The sequence below is a fragment of the Kogia breviceps genome, chromosome 10 (assembly GCF_026419965.1).
Source record: "Kogia breviceps isolate mKogBre1 chromosome 10, mKogBre1 haplotype 1, whole genome shotgun sequence".
NCBI lineage: Eukaryota > Metazoa > Chordata > Mammalia > Artiodactyla > Physeteridae > Kogia > Kogia breviceps.
In genome coordinates, this window is record NC_081319.1 from 105,411,821 (window position 1) to 105,433,038 (window position 21,218).

General features: G+C 58.2%; 1 protein-coding gene across 5 annotated transcripts in view; it reads left to right on the forward strand.

Moving 5' to 3' along the window:
- The window catches only part of SLC22A23 (solute carrier family 22 member 23), a 144,210-nt gene that overhangs the window by 109,174 nt on the left and 13,818 nt on the right, over positions 1 to 21,218 (forward strand). For 3 of the 5 annotated variants that reach the window (XM_067006834.1, XM_059076601.2, XM_067006835.1), the window contains 5 exons: positions 9,249 to 9,376; positions 13,711 to 13,813; positions 15,957 to 16,189; positions 17,802 to 17,834; positions 18,904 to 19,027. In XM_067006834.1, the coding sequence (XP_066862935.1) occupies positions 9,249 to 9,376; positions 13,711 to 13,813; positions 15,957 to 16,189; positions 17,802 to 17,834; positions 18,904 to 19,027 (621 nt within the window). Of the gene's footprint in view, positions 1 to 9,248; positions 9,377 to 13,710; positions 13,814 to 15,956; positions 16,190 to 17,801; positions 17,835 to 18,903; positions 19,028 to 20,360; positions 20,555 to 21,218 lie in introns of those variants that run through there. The other 2 variants (XR_010835199.1, XM_067006833.1) reach the window with 2 other exon arrangements.

Below are 21,218 nucleotides of genomic sequence, written 5' to 3' on the forward strand. Positions count from 1 at the left end.
AGTTCGTTCGGCTTTTTCCTGCTAAGATGTGATGGAAAAACCCGAACGAACCTTTTGGCCGAGCCAATACAACATTTAAGGGAACTCATGTTAGGTAAATATCCAGAAAAAAAAGATTACTAACAATTCCAATAGATAAGCGTTCCTCAATATTACTTGGCTCTTTTAAGTAGCATCGGAAGTATTCTGGCCAAAATAAGACTACTTTTTAACGTTTCTTGAGGGTTTGCTCTGAGTCAGACCCTCTGAAGGAGGTTCCGTGGCGCATGGAGGAATCAAGGCACAGAGATTGGAACCAGCACTGGTCCGAGGTCAGAGCCGGTAGGCCACTCCAGAGCCAGCACGACCATCAGTGTGTACCTGCACTCCGGCGGCTGCCAGCCTTTTCCTCTTGCCTGTACACTCGAGGGACGGAACACCTGCCTCCATCAAAACCAGTTTTACTGCAATAGGGGGTCAGGATAACACTATGCAAACAGGCAAAGCAAGGGCCTCGGGGCGCCCCGCCCACCAGGAGGGAGACCGGAATCGGTTACACCATCACCAAAGGTTAAGCCTCACAGGACGACGTTTTCCGTCCAGGAACGTGGAAGAAGTGAGAAGCTTGAATGAATCTGCAGTAATTATTTGCACAAGTTATCAGATGGTTCATTTGGGGAGAGTTTCAAGAAACCTAGAGCAAAAAAAAATTTTTTAGCCAAATCCTGTTTGTCTACAGATCATCTCGTTGGGGGAGGACTAGGTAATACCGACAAAGGCAAAAACATAGACATAAAAACGGTAGCCCGTATGTCAGTCATAAGCATAGGGTGAGCAATTAAAAGTGAGATCAAAGTGTTCTCTAAATTGGCGTTGGGAGGATTTGCTGATGGTGTGGAGTTTTCAGGAGCCCTCAGGCCAGAGGCAACCCCATTTTTGCCCTCTGAGTGGGCAGAGATTATGTAAAATACTAGGAACCCCTGCAGTCAACTGAAATGTTTCCAAGTAGATGTGGGGAGAGGCGCTACCACGGGGTCTGGCCTCCGCTCTGAAGGCCAGCGTCACAGACCCCAGAGCCACTCCGTGGTCCACGCGGACCCCGTGCCTGGCACGCGCTCCAATGTTCCATCCCGCCCCCCTGCCCACCCCTAGGAGGCTGGGGGTCGCTTGAGGCCAGCTTGAGGATCTGCGAGCCTCGAGACCAGGCAGTGGTCAGGCAGCGTGCGTGCAAGCCTGTGTGTTCAGGTGCGCGCGCGCGTGCGCGTGCGGTGGGAGCGGTGAGGTCGAGCTGTCGAGCGCTGGCAGAAATTGGGGAAATGGCCCTCTGGTGACAGGTGGCTAGTGGGAGCTGCCAAGTGTTTGCCCGGCTGGCAGCTGGCGGAAGTCCATGTGGACGGATAGAGAGAGAGGGGCCAGGTTCCAGAGCCGGGTCTGAGGTCAGGGCAGAACCAGCAGGGGCCCCCCGATGGTAAGTGGCGTCCGTGGCCTCGGTTAGCATATCCCGTCGGGACGAGACTGCAGCCGCAGGTCGGGGGAGGCTGGGCCCCCGGGGAGGGTCTGTGGAGCCCCCTGTAACCGGTTGCTGATTCAGAGGTGCCGACGAAATTCCAGTTAGAAGCAGGACCACACAAAGGCTCGGTTCTTTCTGCCCACGTATCTCCTCGAATTGCTTTTCAACGTCTCATTTTATTTTTATCGTTTGCAAAAATGCCAAATTAGTTCCCCTACCGTATTACGTGTTACGTGCCCCGTGTGCCCTACGCCGTCTTCGGCCTGGTCACCGTGCACGCGGGTAAGTTGGTAAAAGGGGTGGAAGGAGAGAGAGTGGAAAAAACCAGCCCAGATGAGTTCCGAGTATTCCCGTTCCTAGTGCGAACTGAGGAACATTTTAAATTTATCGCAGCGTTACACGCTGTCGTACATTCCGAGCTGCGTAGCCTCTGAGAGGCCAGCTCCGTTCCTCCTGGCAACACCTAGAGCAGCGTTAGGATATTTGTTCAAGTGCACTGCGCGAGCGGCATCTTTTTTAACTTTCCGAGGGGGTCACGGTTACCATCAGCCCCTTGAAATACACTAGGGAGAGAACGTTGGAGCTGGGGGGGGGCCTTGGTGTGACTCCACACACCCCACGCCCCCCCCATTCCACAGATGGGGAAACAGAGGCCCGGAGGTTTAGGTGACTTGTCCAAGGTCACGAAGCTGGTCTATAAACCGGCCTCCTGATACAGTCCCTCCACAGTTTTGCTGTAGTGGAAGAACTCTAGAGCTTAGGTGTGTATCATTTTGAAAAACAAGAGATGCGGTGTTCCAGATTTACGTGACAGATAAGCTAGTGTGGTGGCCATTTAATTATGAAAGCATTCCTTGTTCTACAAAGATTTACAAGAAGAGTTGATCTGCCTTAGGAAGACATTAGGGTTTAACCATCCTAAGAGCCAAATTTTCTTTAATTTCATACTTGTCCCTAATTTACTAAATTTAACTCAAGTCATGAACTTGACTTTTTTTTAAAGAGCTAATTCATATCCATTTGCTCTACCCTGAACTGAACCTACTTACTTTTTTTTTTTTTTTTTTTACACCAAACAGAACTAAAGTTAAAAAAAAAAATTCAACCGAAAGCTTATCTACCGGAACCAAGTGTGTATTTTTGTAAGAGCTTTTGAATCAGAAACTTAGGATATTTCCCCACCTGGTGTTTAATTCAATTCTAGTCTCTGAATGTTTTCATTTTGAAAATCTTTACAGAATGTCATCAGTTTGACACTTGGTAATACCCCAAAGCATTAGCAGCTAGAATCACCTCTTTAAATCAAAGCACCCTTAGAACAACTGTCTAAGACTCTTTTCACACACACGTTCCGGGAAACTGCATCTCTGCAAAGCCTTTCGTGGCTGTGCTCCTCCAACTTCACTTATGTGCTTCCCTCTGTGTTTTCTAACCTGTTTGATAGAAGCCCCTCCCTGTAAAAGGCATTTATTAATTTACATGTTTCCCCCCCGGCAGGCTGATCATGTTCAGTGCACATTTATCCCAAGAGTGCAGTGATGTCACCTCACCAGTACGAGAGCATACCTGTCGACAGGTGTGTCACCCAAAACGAACTACATCAGAAACACAGACGAAACAACTTGAGGGTAAAATTAATTTCAAAGAGCGTTAGCAGTTAACCTTACTTCCTGTCCATATTTTGTGAGTAAATGTGATTTGAAGAGAGAGACATGCTTTGACTGTAGAGCATCGCCAAGCGCAGGTGTTGAATGGGTTATAGCTGGAAGGCAGCCTGCGTGGAATCGTCGTCTGTGTCAGGTCCTCCAGTGGGGCAGAAGGAATACTTGCTTTTATTGTTAAATGTTAAGGAAAAAACATCAACTTCATAGTATTATGAAAGGATCACAGTGTCGCATTTTAATTTCTGATTCTTCTGAGAGACCATACAGTGCAAGGAAAACAGATCCAGGAACGCAGGTCAGACGCACTTGAGACAGAGCCAGATAACAGAGAAGGCAGGAAGGAGGACGGAGAGGGGAAGGCAGATCAGAAGCAACACGTACTATTCAGTCATAAAGTGTCGAGGTCTGAGAAGCATGTGGTGAGTCAGAGGCCTAAAGAGGGGAAGCCAGCAGGACCCTCCTGTTGGAATGGCTTCTGATGCTTAGCTTGGACGAACAACCCAAGGGCATCGATCAGAAAACAGGGAAAGGACTTCCCTGGTGGCGCAGTGGTTAGGAATCCGCCTGCCAGTGCAGGGGACACGGGTTCGAGCCCCGGTCCGGGAAGATCCCACATGCACGGAGCAACTAAGCCCGTGTGTCACGACTACTGAGCCTGAGCTCTAGAGCCCGCGAGCCACAGCTGCTGAGCCTGCACTCTGGAGTCCGCGAGCCACAACTACTGAGGCCGCGCGCACCTAGAGTCTGGGCTCCGCAGCAAGAGAAGCCACCACGTTGAGAAGCCCGTGCACTGCAACAAAGAATAGCCCCCGCTCGCTGCAACTAGAGAAAAGGACCGCACACAGCAAAGACCCAACGCAGCCAAAAATAAATAAATTAATTTTTTTAAAAAGGTTCTTCCTTTAAAGAAAAAAAAAAAGAAACAGGGAAAGCTTTCTCCTTGATCCAGTAACATCATTTACATTGGTACCATTGGAAAAGTAGTTCCACGTAAATAAATTTTCCATATAATTCTTTAAGAACCGATACTTCATTGTAGCTATTTAGGGTGGGCGTCGTTCTAAAATATTTTTTCCTGCTTTTTAAGGAAAGCCTGAAGTGGGAAAAGTGACGCTGCCCTAGGGATTCCAAGGCCAGGTCCCAGACCTTTGAATCAGTGCCACCAGGCAAATCAGAGACCCCCTCGGGCTTCAACTTCAGATGTGTGACTCTGCCTTCTTCTCTAAGTGATTCAAGGGTTTTCATGTCGGCAGACATGCGTGTGCTACAGAAGTCTGACCCTGCAGCAGGGTCTGGGGTGTGGGGTGCAGGCTGGTGCCCCCGGGCAAGGTCGGGAAGCCCGTGCCTTCCCAGCTGGGGGTTTCCTGCGGCCCCCGCCCAGCCTCTCTGCCCCTCTCCGCCCCCCCCGACCCCCATCGCCGCCTGGGGCTTCCTGACCCAGGACTCGGTTGTCTGAGTGAGGCCTGGGGGTTCTCCGTCCTCTCTAACCTCCCGGGTGTTCAGTCAAAGCCTCTTCCTTAAATTTCTGGTTCTCGGCTTTCGTGGAAGAACTGAGGCCGCGGGGTTCATGGCCTGTAGCTCCGGGCGGAGTTCGGATGTTCTCGCGATGCGCCGGGAAACGAGGTGGCCCAGGTAGGAGTGGCCTGCGTTGGCGGCCCCAGTGCACAGGTGGGATGTGCGCGTGGCTCCGCCCCCACGATCTCGGGGTGGACACCACCGTGCACACCCCTGGCGTGACGGTCTCCGGACCACCACGGGGGCAGTTGTGTGCCCACCCGGAAGGAAGGGGATTTCGGAGAAGGGCGTAACTGGCATTTTCCACTGGAAGTGGGGGCAGCGTGAGAGCCGAGGGAGCACCTTGACACAAAACGGGGCCCCAGCGGTTGGAAGGACGCGCACCCACAGGGCAGGGGTCCGCTCGGGGCGGGGAGGGCAGGGCAGTGCAGGGGCGCCGGGACTGGGGCGGGAGGTCGGCGGAGGGGGGCGGAGTTCTCTGGAATATTCTAGGTTTTAAGTAGAGAATGGGTTTATCTGTGATTTGCTTCATTAAAAACTAACTTCGCGGCTGCAGTCTTTAAGCACAGCTTCCTCACCTGTGACTGCTGCCTGCTGCCGGGGAGACGGGGCCGGTGACGCGGGCAGGGCGGGGGTGGGGCACCGTCCACCTGCAGCCCCGCCACCGCCCGTGGGGAGGCCGACTGTCCGCCGGACGCTCACACTTCTGCGGGGAAGTGTCTGCATCTCAGGAGAGCGATGCCCGAGGCTGACGCTCGTACCCCGCGGGTCCCGTTCTGCCTCAGGGAGCTCAGGCCTTTCCCCAAGTGAGTTAAATGAAGAGGTTTTAGATTTCAGAATCTCCTGGATCCTGCAGTTGTGAATGAGGGATCCTGGACCTTCTGACCATCCTGAGTGTATTTCGGAGGCCTCGGGACCACGTGCCTTGGGGCGAGAGGTCCATCAACCTGTGAGCACCCTCGGGGAGGGGGTGGGACTTCGGCGCAGGGCTCTGCGTTCGCCCTTCCTGTGCCGCGCGCTTCCCGCCAGGGCCTTAGGACTTGAACTGGACGAGAGGAGGCTTTTAGTTTTGCCCACATCCTCCCGCAGAAGCCCTGGAGCCATTGAACCCCTGGCTTGGAGGGATCACAGCCTGAAAGTCTCCTGAGTTCAAATCCAGCTCTGCCCCTTTAACAGCTACGTAATCCGGGCAACGTACTTGAACCTGCTCTGCCTCAGTTTTCCCATCTGTGGAAGAGGGGTGATAACAGTTCTGCCACGCGGTGCGCTTGAGAGAGCCCGATACTTCCGGCTTTCAGACACTCCTGTCTCCCCACGCACTCCGGGGACCACCACCTGTCCCCGTAGCCATCGCCCCTTCTGGCGGCCACGGCAGAGCTCCCTCCTAGCGGTGCCGCTGCGGCTTTGATGCACCTTACTGTGTTCGCAGAGGTCGTCCTCAAGGTCGCTTTTTCTTAGTTTCCACACGGGAGGGTCCACCAGCAGGCGTGGGCTCCAGCCGCCGGCCGTGCGCTTTCGTTTTTGTTGAAACTGTTGGGTGTTGCTGAGGCTCAGCTACACTCCTGCCGGATCCTGGGCCACTGGCCACTTTTTAAATTTTCACGGTGTTACTACATGATGTGCCCGTCAGCGGACATTTCGTTAAATTCCCGTGACGTGGCCACACTGCGCATTATCCGAGCTAGAACTGCCGTCTCCGGGCTTTCTCATAGGCTGACAATTCAGCGAGCTCTTTATGACTTTGCAGCAGGTTTAAATACCCGGAGGGCACCATGGCATCTGGGAGGGCTGAGGAGATGGCGCTGGAACAGTACCTCCCAAACCCCAGTCATGGGAGCAACGTCTCCGCACGCGGGGTTGGTTTCTCTGCTGTGTCCCCCGGGGTTAAGGATGAGGGGTCCTGAGTCAGACTGCCTGGGGTCAAATCCAGCTCTGCATTTCACTGCCCTGGAATCTGGAGCACATCCTTGAGTGCTTTGCCTGAGTTGCCCCATCTGTGAAATGGGGCTGATGTTACTACAACATGATGAGCTGGAAAGACGCAAATTCATGGGAAACGTGTAAAAGGGTGCGTGTAGGCCAGGCAGGCGTGGAGGAAGCGGCCTGCAGTGCGCTGTCCGCCACCAGAGACGGGACGTGTGGCTAGCGGAGTCCTCCTGGCCCCGTTCCCGGGGCTCCTGGGAGAGCCCTGTTTCTTTACTAGGCTTCATTCCGGCCCGAGGGCTGCTGCTCCTCCAGAACCTCAGGTCCTCCCCTCCCTGGGCCCTGCCTCTCTCCTCTCCTCCTCTTTCCTCCTCTTGGATCCAGGATTCTGGTTGTACCAGTTTGCAGTAACAGAGACTGTGTTTTCTCAAAATGACTGAATAAAATTAAAAGTCAGTGAGGGCTTCCCTGGTGACACAGTGGTTGAGAGCCCGCCTGCCGATGCAGGGGACGCGGGTTCGTGCCCCGGTCCGGGAGGATCCCACATGTCACGGAGTGGCTGGGCCCGTGAGCCGTGGCCGCTGAGCCTGCGCGTCCGGAGCCTGTGCTCCGCAACGGGAGAGGCCACAGTGGTGAGAGGCCCGTGTACCTCAAAAAATAATAATAATAATAATAAGTCAGTGAAACAAGATTGCAACCCTGCCACTACCCCCCTCTCAAAACTGGTATGTTTGGAAATGTTATGTGTATATATGAGATATGTCTGTCTGTCTGTCTAACTGGCTATCATAGGTAAGGAAGAATCCTGATAGGAATCACAAAATATTTATAATCAAATCACAGCAAGAACTACTTATCAAAACTTGTGAAATATTGCTAAAGTGATACTTAGGTGAAATTTTGAAGTCTGAAATGCATATATTAGAAAAGAAGAATTAAAGTTAATGATCTGTGTGTCTATCTTAAGAAATGAGAAAGTGACACTAAATCAAAGATGGGTGGAGATAACGTAGGTGAGAGCTATAGGGGTGGGCATTTGTGGCACATTATTTCATTATCAGGAGAAGATCTGATAAAATACGGCAAGATGTTAATACTACTATTGATGTCTTATGTTATATTCTGAGTGTTTCTGTTTGCTTGAATTATATTCAAAATTAATTTGTAAAAACTAGAGGCTAGTAAAGCAAACATTAACTTTTATTATTTAAAAAAAAAATCTGCCTACAGTTTGAAACCTGTGTTTTATCAGCTTTCCAATATGGGCTCCCGGGTGAAAAGACATGAGACTCTCTGAGCCCGTCTTAATGCTCCAGCCGCACCTCACCAGGGTGGGCCCCCAGCTCCCCTGCACCTTTGTGCAGCCACGTGGGACTGTGGCTTTTTGACTCTTGGTGACAACCCAGGTCTCCCAGAGTAGATTAACCCTCTGACCAGACCATCCCAGCGCACCACTGAAGTCAGCTGTTTCTGCAGAATACATCATGAACGTTTAGAAACTTGATTTTTGTTCAGACAGGTAAGGGAGTGACAGCCGTTACATCATTAGTGATGTGACAATGAAATAAAAATTTACCACTGATAGCTTTCGCAGCTTCTGGCTTACTGTGATTAGAGGCTCCCCAGAGGTGGTAGGGCAGGTGTTGGGCAGCAGCAAAGATAACTTCTTATCAGCAGCAGTCATGATTCCTTGACACTCTAACTGACGTGAAACAGGGACGCCTGGAGGGCTGGGCCCACAGAGGCTATGCTGTCATCCCCAACCTTGACCTCCAGCTTTTGCTTCTCCCACTCAGGGGTGCCACCTGCTTCAAAATCAAGTCCTGAGGGAACACAGCCTCCATCCCTGGGCATGTGGCAGTGGCTGGTTTCTCAAGAGACCTTGTGACCTGCAAAGTCTAAAATATTCACTGTTTGGACTTTTACAGAAAAAGCAAGCTGACCCCCTGCTCCAGACTGGCACATGGTTCTCCTTGACGGACTTGCAAATCTCGTTATAAACGTAAAATTACAAAACGCATTGATAAGACACTAGTTTTGTTTTGTTTTGTTTTTCTTATGGGACTCCTCACCAGAGTTCATCCTCAACACGGACAAACCAGCAAGGAGTCTGTTGCTAATTACACCTGAAAACCATCACGCACCTCTGGGAGGCGTTCTGGGCAGTTAGCAGCAAGATGACAATAATTCTACAGTTGAGCCCTGGGAAAGTCAGCCTCCAAATGTTCAAAACGGAAAATGCCTGTCAGGTTGCTAGGATGGGGGGGGGGGCGCATTTCTTTTAAACTTAAAATCATTCTATGAACATTTGTTTTTTGAGACAAAATATCACAAAAGCAGCTCTTCAGTGAATTGCTGGAACGTGTTTTGGTAACCCAGCGCTCTGGTGGAAAGTAGACACAGATTTCTTGACACAGCTGGGAGGGTACTGCTCCTTTCTGCCTCATTTTAAAAATTGCAACTTCTACACTTTCTAAGAGAAAAACCAGAAACATCCAGGGCCACGGTCTTCTCTCGTGTGCTTGGGCCAAGAGAGTCCCGAGCACCCGCTAGCCTCCACCGCTCACAGACGGATACCCAGTCCGACCCGGCCGGGCGCTCCCAGCCCCCGACGGAGCTGCGCCTTCACGCCTCACCCGCCCCCTGTCTCTTCGCAGGATCTTCCCAGAGTCCCTGCGCTGGCTCATGGCCACGCACCAGTTTGCGTCGGCAAAGAAGCTGATCCTGCGCTTCACACAGAAGAACCGCATGAACCCCGAGAGCGACATCAAAGGCGTGATGCCTGGTGAGCATGTGTTCCCTTCAAACCCACAGCGCCGCCAGACTTGGGGGACCCGCCACCCATCCCGCCGGGACCGGGGGTCACCCCACATCACCCCTGGTGCCTTCGTTGCCCAGCCGGCTGTCCAGCTTCCTGTGACGGTCGGTCCTCAGCTAGACCAGGAGCACGGCCAAGTCCAAATCCAGAGGGAGGCATGACCTTGCGTGCCCCTGCCCTCCGGGGGAAGCTTGAGGGCCGAACCGCACCTGGCACACAGCCTTGCCTGCCTGCGGTTCGGCGCCGGCAGTCCCGGCCAGGGAGCTCTGGCCTTCGCTCCCTCTCTCTCCCAAGCAGGACCTTAGAGAGCTGCTGTGCTGTCTGTATCTGTCAGGACCTACTGGTTGGGCCTCTGAGGAAGTGGAGAAGTTCAGATCCATAGAATCCTCGTTTATCAGGAACATCAGCACAAGCTAGATCAGATCCAGGAGAGCACCTGGAGGGCGTTAAACCAGACTCCTGGGCCCCTCCCGGCACCCAGAGATTCCTATCCAGGACATCTTGGAAGGAACCCTGAACATTTGTGTGTTTAATAAGCACTAGTAGTGATTTACTGTGACCTGCAAAGTCTAAAATATTGACTATTTAGACTTTTACAGGAAAAGCAAGCTTCTAATATCAATATTAGAAGTGTATTCATATTAACTTAAATCTTTTCACAGCAGTTCTGTGCAAGGTACTGTAATTATCCCCATTTGCAGATGAGGAAACTGAGGCACAGAGAGGTTGAGTATCTTGCCAGAGGTCACACAGCTAGTGAGTAGTACGCTGGGACTTGAGCCCAGGAAGCCCAGCAGAGGCAGCTTCCCTGTGCTGCTTCCGAGAGAGAGGGAGACGGACGTGCTGGCGTGGCGGGCAGGGGGGTGAGGGGTGAGTGGACCTCGCTCATTTCAGGCCACGTTGGCTCCTTTTGGAGTGTCTGGCTCTTGTCCCCAAACTTGTCCAGGCCCGTCCATTAGCAGGTCAGCGCTCTTGAGTCAAAGTGCCTTGTTTCTGGCATTTCCCTAATTAAACCGCCACACTCCACTTCTTTCAGGTTAAAATATTGTCTGGGAGACGCTTGTCTTCTCCATCCTAATTATGCTGATTCATTTCCCTCCTGCTTTTAGAAAGTGGTATCCTCGCTCAGGAGCTGGGCTGGTGCTGGTCTCTTTGCTGGGGGGCAGGCAGCAGCATGCATGACCCCCCCCGACTGGGGGCTGGGGTGGCATGCGCTCACGCTCCGGGGCACGCGGCTCTCACCCGCCCGCCTCTGGGTCTCTCTTCCCTCCCAGCTGTCAGGCGCACGGTCACGGTGACGTGATGGCACCAGGGCAAAGCTGGAGGAAGGCGGGTGTCTGTTTCCTCAAAAGTGGCCCCTTGCACCTCCCTAGGCTGGACCGGTTTGCCTGCTTGAATGCTGCGTCTTATCCCGCATCTTATCTAGGCCACCGACCAGCATCCCGTCCCCAGCCCAGGCTCTCACCCGCCGCCCTGACTCTATCCCCCCTGCTGCCCCGCCCTCAGCCCCGCCAGGGGGGTGAGACGCCATGCAGGCGTTTGACCCGCATCAGAACCTTTACGATGGGTCAGATCGCCCCTGCTTCACATACGGGAAAGGGGCTCCAGGAGGCTGAGGGTTGGAGGCACGGCTTCCCGGCTCCCCTTTTCCTCCTTGGACGTGAGCCAGGTGCAGAGAGGGGGTCCCCGGCGTCAGGCCCTCTCCGGGCAGCCTGACCTCAGGGAAGCAGCCGAGTCCGGCGTCACCAGGTCAGGCGGCGAGTCGGAGGGTACGGGGCCCCCGTCAGACCCACGGGGGCCTTACCCGAGCCCTCTCGGTAACCGAGCGGGCGTCCCACCCCACGTGCCTCCCTCTGTCTTGTCCGTCCGTCCTGAACCCGAGGTGAGAAGCGGGTCCCTGTGTCGGGCCACCCCACGGCCCCCGGCGCCAGGTGACTTGCACCAGTCACACCCCAGCAGATGAAGCCCAGGCGGCCCCAGGCAGCCATGCCCGGCGCCCTGCCTCTGACCCTCCGCGCCTACTTCCCGCTCCTGCAAGAGGCCTCGGGCCGCTGGAGCCTCGCACGTGTTGAGAGGGAATTTCTGGGGTCAGCAGGTGTCCCCGCAGGCCCAGGAAGGTGTCTCCGCAGTGAGTGGGGAGGGGTCGGCCGGAGCGCGGGGCCCGGAAGGCCTCGCGGCTTCTTGCGCATCTGTGGTGGTGTCGAGAGGCCGGGGACGCATGTAACAGAGACAACGTGCCGACAGCCCCGGGGAGGCTAGTGTAATTGCACTTGGAGTAGTGCAGTTACCTCTGTAGACTGCAGTCACCCTGGGCTCCGGAGTTTAAAGCTTTAAAAAAAGAAAGAAAAAAGGTCATAATTACAGTTACTACAGCTTCTTAACATCTATTTCATACACTAGAAAGAATCAGGAATTAAGTTTTAGCTGCACTACAAAAAAAAAAAATTTAAACGTATACAGCCATGCGAATGGACATTTAGTTTTTCTTCCTGGAAGGTCTCCACGGTGGGCAAGTGCCGCTGTGATAAACAGGTTCCTGACCAGTTTCACAACAGTGAGGATATACTCAGCCCGCTGGACCAACGCTATGTGTTAACCACGTTCCCATGTTCTTTAAAAGGTTTCTGGTGTTTTGACCATGATGGGAAGTATGTCTGTAAGTCAGATGAGCCTGTTTTTGCAGAGGGGGCAGTAAAGGTCAGGAGGAACTCAGGAGCTGAGCGTCCGTGGATGGATGGCCGAAAGGCCAGCCGTTCTGGCTGGTGCACAGGCCTCCGGCTCTGTGCCTGAATATTGACACGGAAGAAAGTTCTGGAAACTGAGGGAGCATGGTATCCCTCGGACGTAGGACAGGTGTCCCCTTCTCCCTTCCGTGCCCCAGCTGGTGACGCTGATCCAAACGTTTTTTTAAAGAAAAAACTCCTAAACCGTTATGGTTAAGCAACCTGTTTTTCCTTCCAGCTGTAACTAGTGAGGTTGGTGACCTTCTCGCCATTGGATGGCAGGAAAGAGGTAGGACGTCCAGGGGTGAGAGTGCCCCTAAGAAGTACAGGGAGGGGGACACGCCTCAGAGACCCGCAGAGGGGGCTGCAGCTCCTGGGCCCTCCTTGAGGCAACCCCACTTCCCCCGGGCCTTCCCACCCCACTGCGGGCTTTATTTTTAGTAAACTTGCTTTGGATTCATCTTAGGTTTATAGTAAAGTTACAAAAAGAGCACAGAATTTTGAAAAACCCCCAGTCGGTCTCCCTGTTGTAACATCTTGCACCCCTGCACCTGCTACGACTGGGAAACTGCCATCTGCTGCACTGCTGTCAGCCCAGCTGCGGCCTGGACCGGACGTCACCCCCAGGGAGCCTGCCGTAGGGCCCCACCCAGGGCTGCCTGCTCCTCTCACCTCCCAGCCGCCTGCGGTCGGTGCGCTGTCAGCCTCTCCTTGCTTCCCCTGACCGCGGCAGTCGTGACTGGTTAAGTTTCCTTTTGCTCCTCTGGCCCCTGAGAAGGGGTCCGCTCCCCCAAGGGCACGCCTGGCCGGGGAGCAGGGACAGACTCGGAGGCGGAACGTGCGGCAGTTCTGCTCACAGCTGCTGAGAGATGGGGAGGCCGGGGCGTTTCCTTGTTGGATCTTCCCTGTTGAACCGTCAGCCCCAGGACGGCGGCAGACCCTCGACCTCGCTCACGTGGGCCTGGCGTCTGCTCAGAGCTGGTCTGGGCGCCCCGAGAAGCTGGGTCTCGTGACCGAGCTGTAGTTGGTCCCGTCACCTGAGCCGAGACGCCGCCGTCTGTCTGGCTCAGCGCACATATGTGCACGGGCCGCGCCTCTGCACGCGTGTGCGCACACGTTCATCCGGTCACTCATCTCCCCTCCTGACGTGCGGGCCGGGCAGGGGCGGGGGCAGAGGAAGCAGCCTCAGCGTGTCTGGCCCACGGAGTTGGTGTGGGGACCAGAGCAGCGCGTGCGTCTCCTGGTCCCTGCGCAGAGGGGTCAGGCTCCATAAAGAAGAGGAGCCCTGCCCAGGCCCGACCAGGGCCTCCGTGCCCGCCAGCGGCCTCCGCAGCCCCGACAGGTGGACGGAGCCCGCGCAGGCGGCTGCTTTGTGTGTCCTGCTGCCTCCCTGCGGGCCCCGTGGGCAGCTGCACCTGCCAAGTCAGTGTCTCCGTGGCGAGTTTTCTACCCTGAGAGCCAGGCCCTACCCCTGCCTTAAAGAAAAACACTCTCCTTCTCCTGACCCCCGAATCCGCGCGTCGGGCCGTCCGTGGGGCCGCCTGGCCGAGCGTGGCTCACGGGTCCCCCTCCCTGCAGAGCTGGAGAAGGAGCTTTCCCGGAGGCCCAAGAAGGTCTGCATCGTGAAAGTGGCGGGAACCCGGAACCTGTGGAAGAACATCGTGGTGCTGTGCGTGAACTCGTGAGTCACGGGCGCGGGCGGCGCGGGGCAGGGGAGAGCCTGAGCAGCCCTGTCAGAGCTTCTGAACGGCTGTCCGAAGGGCCACGAGTGCCGCAGACGCGGACCCCCAGCCTCGGGGCAGCCCGGCATCTCCCCCCGAGTGCCACTCGGGCCGCGCAGACGTGTCCCGGGGGGACGGGGCTGCCGGAGAGCAGGCTGACGCCCAGGGGCATCCTGGGAGCGGGGCTGTCTGGCCGTGCGCCTCCCGGGGTGCACCTCCCCCCGAGGCACAGTGGCGGGGGGCTTGGGGGGGCGACAGGACCCCCACGTGTGGGCCTCCAGGCGCCATCACGGGTGAGGGGACCAGGCTGCTGAGTGTCCTCGCGCTCTGCGTGGAGCCGGGGCCGCCGCGGGTGGCGATGGGCCGGCCCGGCCCTGGGCACGACCTCCCCCCCGTGGCCAGAGGCCCTCCCGCCCTGCCGACCACATCCAGCCCGGCGCCCCAGGTTCGGTGTGCACCGGCAAAGCCTCTGCTGCTGACACACAGCTCAGTAACCCTGCCCTTCCCTGCTCTGCGCAGGTGGGGCCTCGTTCAGGGTCACAGGTCATCTAGGCGGTAGGGGGTTAGAGGTCACTGGGGGAGGGGGGAGCTTGCACCCTTCCGTGCACAGGCTCAGGACTGCCGTTGTCGGTAGAGAGCAGGGTCCGGGGGCGGGCCTCTGGCCCGACGTCCCACAGCTGCTCCTGTCAACGCAGCTCTATTTAATCAGCTCTCAGGATTGGGGTTCCAGGTCAAATACTTTGGGAGAGGATACAAAACATCCCAGCACCAGAGCAGCGGAAGAGCCCGGATCTAACGGACACCTCGTCCTGCAGCCTAGCGGCCAAGGCCCGGGCAGGGGAAGGGGCAGCCGTGCTGCACGCCTGGTCGGGGCCGAGCCCTCAGGCCCGTCTCTGCACAGAGTGGGCTCCAGCCCGGCCGCCCACTTGCCCGGTCTCAGGCAGACGCCGGCTGGGCTAGTGGGACCGTTTACAGTGGGGTCACTTCTCCAACTTTTATTTTGGAAAAAACACCAATGGTGACATAGACAAGATGGGGAGATTCCACCTTAGCGATCCTTGTTTTGGGGGAGGGCGAGCCAGTCTCTCTGGCTTTGTTGTGGTCGGAGGACGTCCTTGCACCAGAACAACAAGGTGGGAGACCTGCCCCGAGACCAGGAGCCCCGCCGAACTCACACCTGTTAGGCTGTCCAACGTGGCCCGTGGGGGCCGGGTCTGCCTGTCCCCAAGGGGAAGCGCATGGGTTTGGCGGAGGGTGGCTCCCTCCTGCAGGGCCGGGTCTGTAGTTGACCTTGATGCGTCCTCAAGGTCCGCTGAAAGCAGGGAGGGAGGCTGGGAGAGAAGGGCATGTTTCAGCCCAGGGACGGATGCAGCCATCGCAGCCCTGCTCCCACGGGGCACGTCCACCGGGGCCTCAGAGCCCCGCTGCCCCCTGCTCCCAGGGAACACGACAGATCTTTATTCCTGATCCCAGAGTGGACATCCGCCTGAGTGGCTGGGACACACGTCTCCCTGCGGGGTTTTGTGACCCTGTGGGGCAGGAGGGGGGCTGAACTCGGGGCGGGGGAGGGAAACGGTAAATGAAGCGCTGAACGGCCTCCAAGACCAGACGTCCTCACCGGCCAGACCCTTCCTGTCCCTCCAGGCCACGTGAGCCGCGGGTGGCAGTGGGGGGGGGAGGAGCCAGTTCTCGGGGCGGGTCCCCGAGTTTCCGGATACCCGGGAGAGGCATAGGTGTAGACGGGCGGTGCATCCTAGAGGCTGTGCTCACCCGCTGTGCTGTCAGCCTGTCGGCCCGCCTGGAAGGTGGGTCTGATGGGCCCCCTCGGTGCCCACGACACGGGCTCAAACGCAGGGACCCTGGGGGTGCCCGCCTCACACCTGGACTCCGTGAGAGACGGCGTTTGAGCAGAGGGTCTCCCTGCTTTTACGCCCACCCCGCGTAAGGCCACGGCAGGGAGGTGGCCACGCACATGCCCTCCCTGAAGGCCTCTCTGACGTGCGCTCGCTGCCGCCTTCCGAGTGGCTGCTGTGCCCCCGGGCGCGACGCGGGGTGTCCCGCACCCGCCGGGAGGTGGCAGACCCAGGCACTGCGTCCCCGCAGGCTGACCGGCTTCGGGATCCACCACTGCTTCGCGCGCAGCATGATGGGGCACGAGGTGAAGGTTCCGCTGCTCGAGAACTTCTACGCCGACTACTACACGGCAGCCGGCATCGCCCTGGCGTCCTGCCTGGCCATGTGCCCGGTGGTGCGGTTCCTGGGGCGCCGGGGAGGCCTGCTGCTGTTCATGATCCTCACGGCCCTGGCCTCACTCCTGCAGCTGGGGCTGCTCAACCGTGAGTGGCCCGGGGCCCCGGGCGGGCGGCGGGCGGCGGGCGGGGCCCGGCATGCCGGAGGGGCATCCCAGAGCCCCGGGTGGACGGGCAGCCCGGGGTGTCCTCCCAGAACCGACGGCTGCAGGGGGGGCTGCTCTGGGGAGGACGGGCTCCCGCTGGGACACGTGCGTGGGGTCCCCCTCCTCCCGCCCAACCCCAAGGCTTCTCGCTGCCCTGGGGCTCCCCGGTACCCGGGCCCCCACAGTCCTGGGGGACGTGAGGAGCCCACTGGGGCCGCGCTCTCCCGTTGTGATCCGTCACGTGAGGAGGGACGGAGGACTTTTTCCTCGTGTGGGATCGAGGGCGAGATAAACACACTCTGACTCCCTTGCACTGGGACGCTGCTTTTCAGTACGTGTTTCCAAGTTCCTCGGCTGCTCTTGGGGCCAGAGAGTTTCTCAGTAAACGTTAAAAGTAATTTAAAGAAAAGCTAGCCAATCCGTGTCGCCCACCCAACTCCACGAGGCAAGTGCAGTGCAGCTCCCGGTGAACAAAAGCCCTCGCCACGGGGACGGGCGGCAGGGTATCTGACCGCCTGGGGCGAGAGGCGGGAGTGAGCTGGGCAGCCGAGCCTTCTCGCCCAGGACCGTGCCCCCCCGGTGGACTCAGGCGCCGCGGGGACCACGTGGCTCTGATGGCTGCCCTCCCCCCTGAGCTGTCAGAGCTCCATCAGCGCTGCGGGGAAAGTCAGAAGCCCGCAGTGGTGTCTCGGGTCTGCGTGATGTCCAGGTGGGGAGGGGGTATCCAGAACAGAAGGAAGAGAAGGAGAAAACCGAGGGCTTTGCTTTCTCAGCCTTGTTGTGCGAACTGGATTCTAAAATAGCCAGTGTCAGACTCAGGAGCGGTTTTCTGACTTGGGCAAGTTCACGTGCGTTCCGCATCTTGCTGGGAGATTGGTCTCATTTTCAGCCGTGACTACATGGGGTCTGTCCCCTGGTGGGGCCGCCCAGCTGCCCTTCGGGGAGTCTTCTGCAGCTCCCGCCGGTTGGGCGCACGTGCCGGGGGCACGGCAGCCCCGGGGCTCACAGCTGCCCTTCTTAGTCCGTGAGCACGGATGCCCAGGAGACCGGGCACCGTGGGAACCAGGCCGGGAGGGCGTAGCGATGCCGTCTGCCGGGTCTGCCCACAGCCCTTGGTGCCCCGCGAACAGACCAGCAGTGACTCGAGCAACTTTGGACACGGCGAGATTCCCCCTTTGGCTTGAGGGCGGGCGCTGCGCGAGGGCCCCCGCTCTCAGGAGCTGGCGTCCTCCCCAGGTTTTGAGGCCAGAGGGGCCCAGCCCTCCCTTCCGAACAGAAGGAGCTCCATTTGGTCAAATGCCAGCCCGGGTGCCCTGGACCCTCCCCCACATCTGTGCCACGTCCCCCCTGCTCTCTGGCCCCTGGTGGCGTCAGCCGGGCTCCCCGAGCGGGCCTGGCGGGCTGGCTGCAAGGCCACCCCCGCTGGTCCCGGAGGGGCTGTGCTTAGAAACCAGTCACGTGGAAGCACGCGGTGCTGACTTCCGTCCGACCTGCTCTCTCTCTCCCCTCCCCGCCCGCCTTCCTCCTCGTCTGCCGCCGCTTCTGCGGTCCAGTGATCGGAAAATACAGCCAGCATCCAGACTCAGGTGAGCCGAACGCACGTGTGGCACTGTCGCCTTCTTTAGTGCCCCTGCAGGGCGTTTTCACAAAGACTCACAGACCTGTGGTTTCCCTCTCCTCTCTCTCCCCTCCCCCTTTCACCCCAAGAGTTGCAGCTGAAGTTGGCCGTAGGTTGGACACGACACGCATATCCACTTGTTCTTCCCGCCCCTCGCGCCTCTAGAAAGCCGGGCTGCCCCCGCCCCCTTGTGCCTGGCTTGCACGCTGCCCTCGCCCCTGCCCGTGGCACCAGTGGCCAGCACAGCCCAGCAGCCTCCACTGCGGTGCACGGCCTTGGCGGCAGGCCTGGGCTGGGCCCTACGCCGCCAGGGGAAGCAGCCATCCCCGCCCGTGAGCCACGCACGCCCGCTGCTCTCGGCCTCTGGGACGGCATAGCCGCTGCCCCGCACGCGACGCTGCTGCGCACACGTGCCTGGCCTGACCGAGCGCGTGCCGCCAGGGCTCCCAGGGCCGCCTTGTGGGGAACTGGGCTGCCCCCCAAATGTGGGACCCCAGCAGCTTGCTGTGCCCGCCCGGCGCCACCTGGGTGTGAGGTCAGACCCGGTGCCGCTGGCAAGACGCTCAAGTTGGCCCAGCTTGTTCCCTCCGGGCCCATAAGTTCTCCTCTTGGGGTTGAGTTCTCCTTCCCCTCAGTCAAGCCTGGGCTGCCCCGTCCCTTGTATTGGACTGGTCAGGCCTGAGGCCAGGATGGCCAGGCGCTCTGGAACCAGAGACCGTTCTCTGGAGCTGAGCCGGAAGGCTGGACGGGAGGGCGTTGCCAGAGTGTCGGGGAGACGACCGGCCCCCCTCCCTGCCGGCCGCTCGAGGCTACGGCGTCCAGCAGAGTCAGCCGGAGCCCCACGTTTTAGACCCGCAGGGACTCCCGGGGGACCCGACAAAGGCTCCCGCCAAAAGGGCTCTGACCTCCCACCCCGGGACGTGCTGCCGCATCTCCCAGGTCTGCACCTCAATCCGGGCAGAGGGGAGGAGGGGAGGACCCTTCGTCGGCCCCGGGCCGCCCTCCGCCCGCCTCACCGCCCCCTGGTTCTCCCCCAGGAATGAGCGAGAGTGTCAAGGACAAGTTCTCCATCACCTTCTCCATCGTGGGCATGTTCGCCTCCCACGCGGCGGGGAGCCTCAGTGTGTTCTTCTGCGCAGAGATCACGCCCACGGTGATCAGGTGCGTGGCGGGCCGCCCGTGCGGGGGCGTGTGTTTCTTCTGAGGACGCGGGGGCGGGGCTTCCCGTCGGGCGGGGCTTCCGGTGACTATGAGCCACCAGCTCTGCCCCGGCCTCCGGACGAGCGGCGGCCCGTGCCGGGCACGGAGCGGACCGCCGTTCTGCCCTGAGCCCAGGGAACCCAGAGTCAGGTGAGGGCTGGACGCGGGGTCCTGCCCAGGCAGCTGGAGGAACGGGGAGCGTTGGGGGCACAGGCAGCACGGCAGGGCCTGGAAAAGGAGCGGTGAAGTGGGGCGGCCGCTGTGTCTGGACCTGTGCTGTAGCCCAAACGCCGTCCGCTCTCCTAGGAGGGCTCGGGAAACAGTCCGTTTCACGTAGAAAGCAGAGTAGAAAGGGCCTCGGTTTTCTACCGGCCTGAGAGGCCAGCGTCTCAAGTCCGAAGAAGGGCCTCAGAGAGAAAGCCCAGCAAGTTACATCACTGATTTGTTGGACAAATATTGGTTAAGAAACCCCCCCCCCCCCGTGTGTCCGGCAGAGGCTGAGTGTGCAGCCCGGCTCCCAGGAGTCCGCGATGGGTCCGTTTTCTGAGAGGCGGGGTGACCTGCACTCAGCTGCCTTTGCTCTCCTGGTGAGGCGGGGGGTTCTGCTCCGTCCGGCAGCATCCCGGGCAGCGGTACGCGGGCGGGCGCATCCTCTGGTGCTGTCGAGCTTACAGCAGCACGGAAGGGTTTCCTTTCGCAAAGGGCATCCCCTCCCTGCCATCACGCCGTCTCCCCGGCAGCAACTGTTGTGACTTTCGCTCAGGCTCCTGAACGTCATCAGCTTGCCCAGCGCACACGCTCTATCAAAGTGTAATTGGGAGTGTGGCAGTTAATCGGCTGTGGGGTACCGCCTAGAAGCCAGCATGACGGCACCCTTCCATCCTCCCTTTCCCACGTGGGCGACAAGCAGGGGCCAGTCCCATTCAGGCAGGACGCCCGGGACTGACCACCTGGCCCCTGGTGCCGGGCTCTGGGAGGAGGCCCACGTCTGCAGGCGTCACGCTCACGCAGCGTCTTCACTGGCCTCACTCTCTGATTCATCCTCCTGGATTCTTACATACAGACGCCAAGCCCGAAGGCTGCCCCATACCCAGGGAATAAAATGCCAGGGGATTGTGCATTTAAGAGAAAGCAAGCAAATGCCAAGTAATTCACCCTGGTTCAACCCTCTGCTTAATCTGACACGGGAAGTGAGCCTGGAGCTCATTTCATGCGGGACGCTGCAACGCGCCCCAGGCAGACAGCAGCCCCTCGGTGTCTTTCTTTACCCAGTTAATGTCCTTCCTTTACCAAGGAGCCCAGCAAGGAGGACTCTTTCAGGAGACCAGAAGTCGAGGTCAGACCTTTGCATGGTTGTGTCTTTCTCGGCGGGTGGCCACCCTCCCCTCCAGCAGTCCGCAGACCTCGTGAATCATTAGATTTTGCTGAAAAAAGCTAAACAAGCTAAACTGAAGGAAATGCAGTATCCTTTTTCTCTCTGAGGCAAACCTACAAAGATTATTTTGGGGATAGAAAATGTTCTCGGGGTCAGCCTGCCAGGATGACAAGCTAGAAAACATGTTCACTTGACCCTAGGTGATGCGTTTATAGTTGCAGAGGAAGGAGATGAGGTCCGGGCGGCGGTGGGGGGGGGGGCTCTCTGGTGTTCCCGGTGAGTCACTCTCCCTGCTGGACACCCCTCGTCCCGGCCCTCCCTTGCATGCCCACCCAGGGACAGTCCCACGGAGTCACTGGGAGGAAATGGACTTCCTGCCCTCCCCCGACTTCTCACGGGTGAGCCAGGAGGAGCTGGGAGGGCCCGCTCAGGTCTGCGAGCTTCATGTTGCCTAGTACAAAACTAGCCTTTTCTACAGCACGGTGTTAGAAACACACCCTCTGAACGAGAACAGTAGCAAAGGTTAGGGGTTGGCTAACGAGAAGCAAAGAAGAGGGTAAGAACTCCTTTGCAGAGCCCGGGGGACGTCGGCTGTCCACGTGTGACAGCTGCCCGGCGCGCCCACCCAGACGCTGACGGCGCCCTCCCTGCGGCTGCGGCCACAGCAGGCGCTTCTCGGCACCCTCCCCTCGGGCCTCGGCGGCGCAGGGGCAGCTGGCGGCTTTGGAGCGGCAGACCCGGTGTCAGCTGGAAGCTGCAGCCGGGTCCCTGCGGCCT